At 35.9% G+C, this 14,648-nt stretch overlaps 1 protein-coding gene across 4 annotated transcripts in view; it reads right to left on the bottom strand.

Moving 5' to 3' along the window:
• The window catches only part of LOC100928328 (protein FAM122A), a 37,051-nt gene that overhangs the window by 10,045 nt on the left and 12,358 nt on the right, over positions 1-14,648 (bottom strand). For 3 of the 4 annotated variants that reach the window (XM_012553264.2, XM_031944319.1, XM_031944321.1), the window contains exons 4-10: positions 13,966-14,009; positions 13,773-13,827; positions 11,686-11,778; positions 11,343-11,431; positions 10,223-10,287; positions 7,462-7,555; positions 6,629-6,969 (exon numbers count right to left, since the gene is read on the bottom strand). In XM_012553264.2, coding sequence (XP_012408718.1) covers positions 6,819-6,969; positions 7,462-7,555; positions 10,223-10,287; positions 11,343-11,431; positions 11,686-11,778; positions 13,773-13,827; positions 13,966-14,009 — 591 coding nt within the window. In that variant the 3' untranslated portion in view covers positions 6,629-6,818. Of the gene's footprint in view, positions 1-6,628; positions 6,970-7,461; positions 7,556-10,222; positions 10,288-11,342; positions 11,432-11,685; positions 11,779-13,772; positions 13,828-13,965; positions 14,010-14,648 lie in introns of those variants that run through there. The other variant, XM_031944322.1, reaches the window with a different exon arrangement.

The raw sequence follows: 14,648 nt of genomic DNA, 5'->3' as shown, positions 1-14,648 counted from the left end.
GGAAGAGAAACACAAGGTTTTGCAAGGCTGAATGTTGAAAACTATGAATATATTTTGGAAAAAAAAAAGTTCTTGCCCTTGAGGACATGATTTTGCTCTTGCTTTGTATCAAAAAATCTCTCACATAGTAAGCACTTACCGTTTGCCACTGAGTTGACTAAATATAAGTAATTTAACAAAATGTTGGTCAAGAAGGCAAATTAAACCAATCACAGTGTTTCTTTTTCCCTTCACAACATTTCCATAATGTGCTAATCTGTAGTTTTATTATTTCTTCCATTCCACTGATGCTAAATTGCAACCTCTTGCACCCTTTACTAGGCAGCCTTCATGAATGTCTGTGGCACTCCCAAAAAATCAACATTTGGGGGCCAACCTTCTGGTTCTGACTTTTTCTCAACTGCTAGTCCTAGGATACTAAACATGCAGGCTTATCACCAGACCCATACACAAAACTCTTCCAACTAGGTCATAACTTCAAGAGCTTCTAGTACATTGGTATAGCCCTTTTAGAACCCAGGGCTCCCCTCCATGCCACGAGGCATGGACTTTAGGAGGACGACTTTAGTGGAGGTCTCCTTGGAAGAGTCAGAATAAAAATGAAAAGGTATAATTAGGTTCCTTTGCTGGATAATTTAATTTCAGACTATTTCCCTACAAAGCACAAAATCACAGGCTATCCTCTGTGACTGTTTCAAGTCATGACCTTCAGTTTTAAGCTTGTGGAAGACCCAGGCCAAGAAATAAACGAAATTGGAGAAGAGGGATCCACTCCACCCCCTTCCTTATAGTCATAGGATAATTATTTCAAAAAGTTTTCTTGCTGGTAGTCGGCTTTTTGAGTATTAGATAAGATTTTCCATTGCCGCCACAGGAAAAAAAATTGCAGATTTGAGTTGTTTTTCCCAGGGTCCTTTTAGACAATGCCCACACCACAAATGTACCTTAAGTCTTATATCTTATGAGCTGATGAAGAGATGTGTTGTTTTTTTTTAATTGGCGTGTGCTTTGCTGCAACGAGAGCAGGTGATTAACATGCAAATCCCAAGAAAATAATTTATTCACACAAAACAAGAAAGCAGAGGGAAATTAGCATTCCCTTTCTGAATAAATCATGCATAATTCAAAAGACAGAGGACACTATGGCTGAGAAAGAACAAAATGAGTTCCACATTGCTGGAAAGGATCAGAGCCTTGACTTCTGTGGGCGTGACCCTCCCTAACCGCTTCAAGCATCTTCTTAAAGGGTTCAGAGGTTTATGACCAGCATGACGTTCGTTCTGCTTGCAAAGACCGAGGCAGCACTTTAGGGCCCCAAATTGTAGTCTGATCACATACTGAAAGGCTGACTCTGGGCAACTATTTTACCAATTTGTGTTGCTGTCAGTTAAGCCACAAAGATCTCCAATTTCACATATACAGCTATCAGTCAACTTACAGGATCCAGCTAATGGTATGGATGCATTTATTTAGTGCTTTTGAGACCATATGGCCATTAATTATCCTGCCACCAGGATAGTAAAAACAAATTTCCAAGCTGCCTATATGATTTTCTTTTGGCTCCCTCTACCTAGAACTTATAGACAACAGTGAAAACCAAGCCTATTTTTAACTTTGGCTGAAAAATCATTGGAAAATCATCTGTGATATAAGAAGACATGGTGTGCCAATGGAAGAGGCAAGGCTGAACTGAATTTTCACCAGAATTATCTTAGCTTCATTTAGCGTGGTCTGCCCTTTTCAAAATTAAAAGCTTTAATTATTTGGTAGTGAATTTTACATGGATGAGGCCTCTTTAAGCCCAGGTTCCAAAAGCTAAAATACTGAAACTTAAGGTCAGGGAAAATGGCAATTACTTTTTCTTTCTATAATATATTGTTACAGAGAGACCATTATGTAAAGGACCTGCAGATGTGCCTATAGGATAAGACTTTTAGTCATTTTAAGAGATCAGACATGTTGTTATTAAGAGTCCAAAGGTCCTAATAATTCAAGAACATGGGTCCAAGATTAGTACAGGCTTAGACTGTGTTTTAAAGATTTGATTAAATTCATCTCAGGTCAAATTATCTGGTGGCACATCGTTACTTACATATACATAGATCCTCCCTCTCAACTGCCTTTTTAAAATTTAATTTAAGAAAACTGTTTAGAAACTAAAGCCATTTATAGTCATATGAAAAAAAATGCTCTAAATCACTATTGATTAGAGAAATGTAAATTAAAACAATTCTGAGGTATCCATCTCACATCTCCCAGATTGGCTAAGATGACAGGAAAAGATAATGACAAATGTCAAAGGGGATGTGGGAAAACTGGGACACTGATGCATTGTTGATGGCTTTGTGAAATGATCCAACCATTCTGGAGAGCGATATGGAGATATGCCCAAAGGGCTATCAAAGTATGTATACCCTTTGATCCAGCAGTGTCTCTACTGGGTCTGCATCCCAAGAAAATCATATGTTTTTAGGACCCACATGTACAAAAAATTTTGTAGCAGCTCTTTGTGACAGAAAAGAACTGGAAAAGGAATGGATGCCTACCAACTGGGGAATGGCTGAACAAGTTATGGTACATGAAGGTAATGGAATATTATTGTTCTATAAAAATTGGCGAACAAGCTGATTTGAGAAAGGCCTGGAAAGATTTACATGAACTGATGCTGAGTGAAACAAGCAGAACCAGGAATACATCGTACACAATAACAGCAAGAATGTGCGATGACCAACTATGAAAGACTTGGTTCCTCTCAGTGGTTGCAGTAATCCAAAACAATCCCAATAGACTTTGGACAGAAAATGCTGTCTGCATCCAGAAAAAGAACTAAGGAGACTGAATATAAGTCGAGTTCACTTCTTTTTTCTCTTTTTTTAATCTCTCTCATGGTTTTTCCATTTTGCTCTGATTTTCTTCTCCCAACATGATTTATAAAGCAATCTGTATTTTAAAAAAAACTTAACTATAATAAAAAAGAAAAAAGAAAACTGTCTAATAACTAGAGTTACCAAGCAGTGGACTAGAAGTCTTGTGAAGGAGTTCATCATTGGAAGCAGCCCTCTGCCTGAATATTGGTAAGGGGCACTATAATGGGGTGGCAAGGCTGTACTAAATGTCAATCTAAGTTCTATTTAAGATTCCCCGGTGTTTTGTTTTTTTAATCATCTACTTTTATATACCAGGATACCTAAATTCTAGAATTTATGATCAGAAGTCTTTCAAATATTAACCGGGGGGGGGGGGGGGGGTGTGCCTAGGCATTGTACCCCAGCATGTCATGGTACTGAAAATATTCATTAAAATCCTTTTTCACTGATATGAAGAGGCAGAAAACAAAAAGACAACATTCTTGGGGAACCTCTTTTTCTTAGGGAAAAAAAAAAAAGCTATTCAACCAAAAAACCAAAATCACTCAATATAGCTTTGTAACTTATCAACTCTGAATCTGGGAAATGGTACTTTTTATTTTTTTTGCTGAGGCAATTGGGGTTAAGTGACTTGCCCAGAGTCACACAGCTAGGAAGTATATTGAGTGTCTGAGGCCACATTTGAACTCAGGACCTTCTGACTTCAGAGCTGGTGCTCTAAAATGACACATTTTTAAAAGGTCCAGTATCATCGTTTGGTACAAATCAAAGCCACGGACAAAAATCTGAAATTTTTTGGCTCACAGTGACTAAGCTCTAGTCATGGCTCCCTGAAGAGAAGTACTGCTTAATAAACCAGCTCTACAAATTTAAATTCCACTTTCACAATCTGAGTGATGGATTTCTTATAAATACACACGGACACAAGTGTACATAGATCTACATATGCATGTGTATAAAGAGAGAGATATGGATATATGTATGTATGTATATATATTTTATTTTTTTGAGTGACGGAATTCCGGTGTCATTTTTGAGGATGGCATATTTGGGAGAAACAGCTCACAGCCTCAGACTCAGGATACCAGGGTTCAAGTCTCCCCTCTGATATTGGTGATACTACTTAACCTCTCAATGTCCCAATCAACTCTTTAGATTACAAGTGGCACTCAAACAGTAGCTGATCTGCATTAAGAGAAGGCATTTCCTCATCAGGAGTTCCTTATACCAGCGAAATTACAGGTCCAAACAAAATAAAAACACATTTTTGGATGATATGGCAATTTAAGGGTCATAGAGCTGTTTTCCTCTTTTCCGAATTTCACATATGAAACCTTTCATGAAATGGGGCAAATTTATGTGAAAATTCAGATAAGAAGAGTTTGGAGATCTTGATTCTTTGGTAGATTACATGGGTGAGTATAAATTTAATCCAAACATTTTAGCAACCAACCATTTCTCTGCTTTGATATGAAAGAAAGACATAAAACAAACAGCTCAGTTACAATAATGGCAAAAGTGAATTTCTCAAGCTGGCTTATAAGATTTCTCCGAGAGAAGTCGGGTAGCAAAGATGAACAGATTTTTTTTTAAGCCAAGAAGTATCACACCAAGAAAGAACTTTTGGGAGGCACGTTTCTCTTTCATTTTAATCTTTATTAGCATTTTGAAAACTAGCATAAATACAACAGAAAGAGGACACAGCGACACATACACAGCACAACTAGCTCTTGTTCTTGCATCTTTTAAGACGAGTTCTAGATTAGACAATAAGAGACTCATTCAGGAAAAAATGAGACAAGCAAAGTCAAACCCCCCAGAATCAGTCTTCCCTACAGAAGAATGATGTGACAGGTCTTTGGCATGTTTAAGATAAACTACAGCCTTACCACACGCAAAAGGAACCAACCACAAAAACAGCATGGAAAAGTTAAGCAATTCTTTGGGGTTGAATACCAAGAGAGGGAAAGAAAGTCTTTTATAGAGAGAAAAACAAGCTCCTTCCATTACACAAGCTCAAAAGGCAACAGTTGCAATGATTAATCAAGAATGAAAAGCCAATAACAGTATTCACAAATGCCACACCAAGCATACTGTAGTGAGTTACGTTATTCTAGTACATGATATAGAAGTCTAAACTAACTTGAAGAGAGTGAACAGTTGTCTGAGTTAAGCAGGGCTATGATTACCAAAGCAAACCCTTTCCTAGAGGGGTCCAATTATCGGTACCCCCTACATATATAAGTACGTACTAATGTATTACTTAGCTATGAATTTATACAAGATTTCTGATAGCAGTGTTTTCCCCCTGAAAGTTCACTTCATTCTATCTTCAGTGGTTTTTCTTTTGGAACATTCTATCCTCACCCAAAGTCTGTGCAAATGCATCATTGCTGTAGAACCTTTTCTGTCTTTGTTGATGGACAACTTTTGGGGGGAGGGAGCTGAGGGTAAGGTACGGAATTGCTACCACATCCAGTTGCGGTAAAATCCTTCTAACCTCTTTCTCTTTCTCTAATAAGCCTAAGATCTAGGGAACAAGGAAGCTAAAGCATAACTACGATTATACCACCAGTCCCATTAACTCATAGCTGTTCATCAGGAGAATTCTATTCCCTTCTCAGAAGTCGATCACGATGAATGGTGCATACTTGGGAGTATGTGGTGATATTTATCCATAGACCAAGACAATCTCTTATGGAGAAGGCCTTCAAGGCTTTTGCAACGCAGTCCTCTGTACCTGTGTCTTTTCCCATTTGAGAATACAGCTAAATCACTGCTCTAGTATCTCCTTTGAAAAGGAAATGTGTTTTATAAGGACTGTCCTTAACTGATTAACTAAGTCCATTTCAATCTACTCTCTACTTAAAATTGGAAAATTCCCTTTCTAAATTTACACAGTATGCTAACTATCCCCTATTGTTTAAAGCACTTATTTCAGGTTTTAAAATTTAACACTCTGCTAGGGCTATTCTATTTCTAAATTTTTTTTAATCCCTTAAAAGATTTTTAGATAGCAAAACAGTTGGAGTTAAAAAAAAATATATATTTACAGTCATTTAGGGAGTAAAAGGAAGTAGGTAAGTCTGACAGAAAATCTATTACATATAGGAACCATATTTAATCAAATCAGCAGTCATAATTAGAAATAAAAAGGAATTTACAAAAATGCATAAGGCTACAACTAAGCAACACTGACTTTTCCTTCACATCTAAATATAAAATTGATCAAGATAAAACACAAGTTGAATACTGGCCCAAAGCCCCAATTAAGCATTTTGCTTTTGCTATTCATTTAGGATTTTTTCCTCCTTCTACTATCCCTTTCTCTTCCCAAAACAAAGCAAATATCTCTAGATTCCTGTGTAAAACAGACAATCGTAAGATTAGTATGTTATAATAAGCATACTTCAAAAAATAGCTGTTGATAGCTTGGTTATTTTTCTTTTTTAAGTGAAGGCTAGCAATTACTGAAACTATTAAGAACTAGTGTGGGCGCAAAGTGTCATTTTCAAACATCAGTTTGTGATACTCTTTTAACAATTATACTTTATCAGAACTTACTATTCCCATAAATAAACAGCACTTTCAATTACTGACAAAAATTAATCAAGGGGCAACATAGATATATATTGATTAGTTTGTATAGTTAATTGATGTTATTTTTCAGGCATGTGTACATGAAAGATATATTAGCAGCTTAAAAGATGTATGTTTATAGCTTCAACATACTACTCTTTTAGGAGATATTTTTTGAAAGATTACTATGTTGAATTTAAGCTTATCCTCAGGAACTGGATGTGGAAGTTCTCTAGAATAACAATACTTCTGGATACTCCTAAGGGGAAAAATATAAGAGAGGAAATAGCCCAAATCACGTGATACAATTCTACATTATTGCTCCAACTGGATTTTTCTCTCCATCAGAAAAACAAATCTTGGAGTGGTGAATCACTTAGATGAAAGCTCAGCTACAGAGATAAATGGAGAGCCCGAGTCAGAGGGTGACACAGGAGAGTCGGTGGTAGTGCTGACTTTAGCTGGTGAGTTACAAGAAGATCCAGCACTGCTGTGGTTTCCATCAAGAGCATCTGAAGACAGACTAGGAGAAGAAAAGGCCACCCATCGTAAACAGAAATCAAGAGATTTGAATGTGCATTTCGCAGGGGGAAAAGTGCAAATGATCACAGACCAATTACAGCAAAAAAGTGATGATAGTTACAGTTTCAGGACACCAGTTGGATAATAAAGTCAAGAGTAAGAAAGAACAGTTCTCTTTTTCCCACTGAAGTAGGTTTACTGGGGTTCAAATGGGAGAGAAGTATGTTTTTTTTTTCCTCAGGTGTGCATAATCATATGTCTTCCATGTACCATATAGTAATCTATTCCTATGGTCACATTTTCAAAAAACACACCCATTACATAAACAGTGTGACATGTACACATGCCTGAGAACTAACATCAATTAACTATACAAACTAATCAATAAATCTATTTGAGAATAGCTTGCTGACATCTAAAAAGAAATGTGCCAAATAAAACCATGCAATACACACCTTAATGAATATTGGAAACTCAAAGTTAAATTGCTTACCATGTATCAGGAGCCGATGGCACATCAGGTGAAAGCAGATTACTACTGGTACCTTGAAAAAATCGCTTTGGTTGATCTTCATTTTCTATTTCACCTATGAAAAAAACACAGTGGCAAAGCCAGCTTTAAAGAGCTTAAGGCTGAGGGGATGGAGGTGGGGAGTATGTGTGTATTTTCACCCCAAAGAGTGTATTAAAACAACTTTATGGTCACTTTTGAATAAATGTTAAGCTATCTAATGCTTACAGAATTCCATTGCTGGAAGAACCCTTTGTGCAAAGGCAGGATTATACAATCCTCCAGAACCAAAGGCCACATCTTTTTTGTTTCTTTAAGCATTCACATGGATAGATTCTCTTAACTCTTCCTTGGAAAGATTACTATGTATCTTGGAGGGCTTGAAGGTTATTTAACGCATCTCTCCACCCATGCCTCCAGACATGACTTTTGCCATTTAAGGAAAGCCAGTCTTCTATGCATTAAACACCTTGGAAAAAAATCTAAGTTCAGAAAAGGTCTCACAGTTTTCTTTTTTCTTTTTTTAATCTAATTTTTGTCTCAATTACATGTAAACAAAAATTATAATTAAAAAAAAAATTTGAGTTCCAAATTCTCTCCCTTCCTCTTTCAAACAATTTGATATAATTATACATGTACAGTCATGCAAAACATTTTCACATTAGCCATGTTGAAAAAAAATATCGACCAAAAAAACTTAACCAAGAAGAATAAAGCAAAAATAAAAAAAGTATGTTTCATTTTGAATTCATGTCATGAGTTCTTTTTCTGGAAGTGGATAACATTTTCGTCCTAAGTCTTTCAGAATTATTTTAGATCACTGTATTGCTGAGAATAACTAAGTAATTCACAGTTGATCATCATACAATGTTGCTGTTACTGTGTACAATGTTCTCCTGGCTTTTCTCATTTCACTCTGCATCAGTTCATATAAGTCTTCCCAGGTTTTTCTTAAAGTATCCTGGCTCATCATTTTGTATAACACAAAAAAGTGTTCCATCCAATTCTTTGCCATCACAAAAAGTTGCCGTAAATATTTTGTGGCTATAAGTACATTCCTTTTTGTTTTTTCTTTCTTTGGGATACCAATACTGGTATTGCTAAGTCAAAGTCTGACATTTGATAGCCCTTTGGGCATAGTTCCAAATTGTTCTCCAGAATGGTTGAATCAGTTCACAACTCCACCAACAGTGCATTAATGTTCCTCTTTTTCCACGTCCTCTCCAAATTTATCATTTATGATAGGTGGGAGGTGGTAACCATTTTTTTTTTTTTGGTAACATAGTCATTTCCCCCAAAAGTATTTTATTTTTCCAAATACATGTAAAGATAGTTTATAGCATTCATTTTTGTAAAACTCCCTCCCTTCCTTACCTCTCCCCTCCCCAAGACAGCAAGCCATCTGATATCACAGTTTTCTTTAGCAAGACAACCTTTCTAAACCAACCAGCCAAACTGCTCGTTATTGTCTCTTTAAGTCCAGACTCTTTTGCCTCATTCTGAGAGAAAATGGCCCATTGCCATTTATCTGTAAACTTTGTTATGCTTTGGATCGTCTTCCTAAGAGTTACTCTTCACCCTGTAAGGTTCTCTTGTCTAGCTTAAGAGCACTAACTTCTTTAGCCTTGCCTGCCATCACCCAGTTTGTTCTTGGTAGCCTCTTTTTCTACTTTTTTGGGGGTGTTGCAGGGTCCATGCTCTTAAGTGATTGAGTTAAAAGAGAACGGTCACTTCTATAACAGGTAAAAGCAGCTTTTATGTTTTGCCAATTATGCTAAAATATAAGCTAATTATGTTTTGTCCAAAGTGACAAAACCTCAATCTCCTAAAAGGGCAAAAGATTCCAGTTAAGCTAGTGCACAAAATTTTGAACTTGAGCATATCTTTAATATATTAAAAAGATTCCAAGTGCTCTACTACCCCCTGGACTTACTGCTTTTGCATGACACTGGCTCAAATATCTTAAGTTATGGGCAGTCTTATTTTAAAATTTTTTTTTAAAAGACCTTGCTCCACAGCTCAGTCTTCAATAATTGAAGAGCAATTACAAAGAAATACATATGTTTTGGTTTAATTAAATATGCTATGCTGGAAGCCTGTCATAATAATTAGTCCAAAATGTATTATGTTTGTGAGAAGAAAGCATGCTGTGGTTCTGTTCTCTCCTTCTTGACCCCTTCTATTCTTCCATTTTCACCATCCTACTCCAAGCAAATTAAATTTCTTTCGAAATATGCAATTTATTTTAATTACTAATCAAGTAGAAAAGAAGAACAAAGTTAAATGGAGATGGGATGAGTTGTGGCAAGACTGGCTCAAAAATCACCCACTTGCTTAAGTCATCATCCCAAAACCTACCATGCTCCTTCCTTTCATCCCACCTTTTTTAAAACTAAGAATAAAAACAAACACTACAACCTCAACTATTTAAAAATTTTTGCTACATTTTAATATTATCCATATCAATCACTGGAAGAAAAATCAATAAAATACTCATTGAACTAAGTTGTCTAAATTGAAAAGCATTTTTATCATGATACTTCCAGTAACTGTCAAATGTTACATGGTCAGTGAAAAACCAATCTTAACAAAACCACTACTTGATAATGATTTAGTGAGAATATATGTGAAATTACTTGTAATGGGAAAGTATTATATAAGTCCAAGTTACTACTTAGAGTACATATTAAGAAAGTACAATTTTATAAGTTCTCTTTCCCAAACTCCCAGGGAACCACAGTACCTTTTCTCTTTATGGGTCCAAGCACACTCGGTCTGATACAGTTGATAGGACTCTGACTCCTCCTGCTGATGTGATATGAATCATATTTGTCATTACCATGCCTCTATGTATACATCAACAGTTGTAATCATAAGTCTACAACATTAGCAGAGCAAAGCCATTACTACTCCCAGAAAAGGATTTGAACAACTAGGTCCAGCTGGCACAACTTATTAAACCAGAAAATGTGGACATTCTGAAATGTAGATTTCAGAAGTCAGACCCAACTTTTCTCCAGTCCCAAGTGTACAGCAGAAGAAGCTTCTAATTGTTCTGTCCTAATTCTGAGTGAGAATAGGAACAACGCAGTAGCAAACATATTTCTAATTCTGCTCGCCAGCCAGGAAAATCTTCCTAAATTTGGACAAATTAATGGAAAGCTATGCAGTCTTAGTTATGACTCTGCCTTAATTCACAGGGCTATTACAGACCAAGAGTTACATAGAGGCAGTATGTATAATGGCGGCAGAGGGCTGGACTTGGAATCATGAAGACTTAGGGGCTCAAATCTCATCTTTGACAGTTATAAGCTATAAGACCCTGGGCAATCACTTATAAAGTGACTTTATGAAATTTGCAAATACTTATCTACAAAATAAAATGCCAGCAGTCTGGATGGGGGGGAAGTACTGGCCCATTCAGTTTTGTATCAAACACTGACTTCTTCACATATCTGTTAGCAGCTACAGGAGAAGCTCATATAGTTTTCAAAGCCTTAGGACTTTAATTTTCAGTTTTGGTTTGTAGAAGGAGGTCCTATATCAGAAGTTAGATGTTCATGAAATCATAGATTCTTTGCATATTTGCATGTTTACAGGTAGATGAATGGGTACATTTGTATCTGGAAAATTATATTTGTGAATCAATATGTACCAAAGGGGAGATTTCATGTGTACAAATATGGCTAAATTCAGCTGGCTATTTCATTGTATGTGAAATGTTGACTTAAAAAGAGTTTTAACTCAGTTATGAAAAGACACAACCTATGTTTACTAGGTCCAGAAAAAAAAAAAACTCAGAAAGAAAAATATAACTATTTCAGTTAGAATCAACTTGGTATTCTCATATAATGTGAACTTACGTGGTAAAACGTCTAGTCGGACTGGGAATAGGACTAGGAGGCATCCCATTGCTGGCAACAAAAGTTTGTAATGAAGGCGAATAGCATTGCTAAAAAAAACAAAAACAAAACAAAATGCAACAGAGTTAAAAAGAAGAAGAAATGCCATTTTCCAAATCACATATACCACAGTAAGAGAAACTGTTCAGAATTGGGAGCATAAGTTTTCCTAAGTGTCACCTTAGCCTTTGTTTTCCCCCAGTAACTCACACAGTGTGTTGGATAGAGCAGATGCTTAAAAGGCACATTTTATTGGCTCATTGGATGACTATTAGGTGCACATGGTCGAGCTTCATTCTCTTACCTTTCCAATTCCCCTAGTAGGTGAAGGGGCAGGAGAAACTGGAATAAAATCAACACGCCTTGGGGATGATGACTTCTCTCCATCGTTATCATTCTAGGTAAATGGAACAGTAGGTAATTATATCACTAATAGTTGAACCTAGGTGACAGCAATGAGGAAATATTGGATTGTAGATGCTGCTGCTAGGAAGAAGCAACTATCACTTTCACTGTTTGGGAAGAGCTCAGAATTTCTACCAAGTCTACACCATGGCAAGGAACCCCAAAAGCAGTTCCATTGACAGGTGATATACCTTATGTTTTGGGAGAACCAGTTACGTGGAGTTAAATGGATTCCCCAAAATTTCCAGTAGCTATATTGTAGCTCCAAATGAGCTGGTACTACAAAATGTCAAGGTACTGGAGAAAAGGGGAATATTACCTTTCCCTAAATGTGAGTGGAGATGATACTGAAAATAATACTGCTTAAAAAATGATCATAGAAGAAATAGTTGAAACTGGGTACTAGTGGGAAAACAGGAACAATGGCATCTCCTTACATTAAAAATAAATACCAAAATGACAAGTATCAGCTCTAAAAGATGTTCTCAGAAAGACTTACATGAACTGATATGAAGTGATATGAGCAGAACCAGGAGAGCATTGTATACAGTAATAATAACACTGCATGATGATCTACTGTGAATGACTTAGCTATTCTCAGCAATACAATGATCTAAGAATTCTGAAGGCCTTATGATGAAAAGTGCTCTCCATCTCCAGAGAAAAAACTGATGGAGTCTGAATGTAATTCGAAGCATATCTTTTCTTTGTTTTATTTTTTTGTTGTTGGTGTTTTCTTTTATAACATGAAAAACATGGAAATAGGTTTTACATGACTGGACATGTGTAACCTATTTTCAGTTTTCAAACCCATGTTGCTTGCCTTCTCAATGAGGCAGAGGAAAAAATGTGAAACTCAAAAAAAAATTTTAAAAAACAAATGTTAATCACCTTTTGATCTGATTTTTCTTGTGCAGCATGATGAATATGGAAATACATTTAGAAGAATTGCACATGGTTAACCTATATTGGATTACTTGTTGTCTAATGGGAGGGAGGGAGGGAGAAAAATTTAGAACACAGGGTTTTACAAAGGTGAATGTTGAAAACTATCTTTGCATGTATTTGGAAAAATAAAAAGCTATTAAAAATGTTAAAAATTCTTTTATATGTAATTGGGGGAAAATAGATTTTAAAATTAAAAATAAAATATGAGCTCTAAGTTCCAATAGCACCAAATCAAGCTGGCAAAGGGTCCCCAAAGCCCATCTGTATTTTCCTGCTGGAATCAATAGAGATAACCTGTCAACTGTGGTATTCCAGTACATTTAGGAAAAGAAATTACCTTCACTAGTAAAACTTTTCTAGTTACTAGGTTTATTTAAGGCTCTGAAAGAGATATCAAACAAGAATCTGAGAATTCAGCTCAATCTTTACTTCATCAATCAAGCTCACTAAGAATGAAAATGGGTGATCATTCAACTACCACAATTAAGCTACCATAATCTGTACACAGGAGTCATAACATTTTTTAGTAAGTTTCTAAGTTCTCTAAATCTTTTTCAATTGAAGAGTATAGGCTAAAATAATGGTGGGGATATATGTATTATGGATATAACATAAAATAAAATTTTCACGAAATCCACCATCTGTGGCTTTAAAATTCAATAGTTAGTAAATTAGGGAGAGAAAATAAGAATTTATATTGTTTTATCACCTAAGAATTCCGACTAGACTTTTTTGAAGCCTATCATCGAGACCAAGGAGTGAGTGTTCCATAACTAAAGTGATGGCTTGTTTTAGACAGTTATTTATTGAGAACCCAACTCTTAAAAAGTAGAGAATAACCTCATAAGCTAAGCCATACAACATTTCTTCTTGAAAGCCTTTTAAGTTACAGTAAATGGGAAGCACATCTCATCCTAATTTTTCATCAAAGGGGATTTAAGGTTTTGAAATAAGGAAGCAGAAAATAGGGAAGAATAACATCTTGGTAAGTACAAAGTTTTAAAAAATTTATGCAAAAATGAAATATAAATACTTTACCAAAGTTAGACTTTCTTCCCATGTCTGGCTTATCTGCATTGCAGTTTGAACTTCTCTAAAAAAAAAAAGAAGGAAAAGACAAAAAAAATCACCCCTGGCCATTTTTAAAAATAAAATAAAGATGGGATACAAATGTACCTGGAAATAAGATACTAAATCCTAAGACACTTTAAATTAAATGTAATATACTCACCGTTCATGCACAGTTTCTCTGTTTAGCATGTCCATCCCTTCTTCCTGAAGGACAAGAAAAATGACCACACTAAATGCATTGAATCTTTACCTGATTTTATTTAATATTTGATAAAATCTCATCTTTTTTTTTTCCCACTCTGCTACAGAGAAAGAGACCTTGAACAAGTACGATTGTTATTGCTTAACATTCAGACTTGTACCAAAATACCCACTTAAAAAGTATCACGGAAAGCTTTGTGAAAGGGTAAAACAGGGAGAACATGATCAAAAGTTGAGAGATAGGAATAAACTTTATCTGTTCAAGAACAGAAGAGACTGTTCTGCTAGGACTTTAAGGTCTATACTATCATGTAGTGATAGTGATAGTGATAGTGATAGTAAATAGACAAGGCGGAGTCAGATTATGAAGGACTCCGAATGTCAGAAGAGGAGTTTGGATCTTACTCAGTAGGTAATAACAGGCAGCCACTGGTATTTTTTGAGCAGGATAGTTATGTTTGCAGAATGGCTAGAGTGCCAGGCTTGGACTCATCTTTGTGAGTTCAAATCTGGTCTCAGACATTTATTAGCTGTGTGACTCTAGGCAAGTCACTTCCTTCAGGTTCTCACCAGTAAAATGAGCTGGAGAAGGAAATGACAAACCATTCCAGTCTCTTCACCAAGAAAACCTCAAAGTGGGGT

Source organism: Sarcophilus harrisii, chromosome X (genome assembly GCF_902635505.1).
Source record: "Sarcophilus harrisii chromosome X, mSarHar1.11, whole genome shotgun sequence".
In the NCBI taxonomy this organism is placed as follows: Eukaryota; Metazoa; Chordata; class Mammalia; order Dasyuromorphia; family Dasyuridae; genus Sarcophilus; species Sarcophilus harrisii.
Note: the sequence above shows the minus strand (reverse complement) of the source record. Positions and strands in the feature narration are given on the sequence as shown.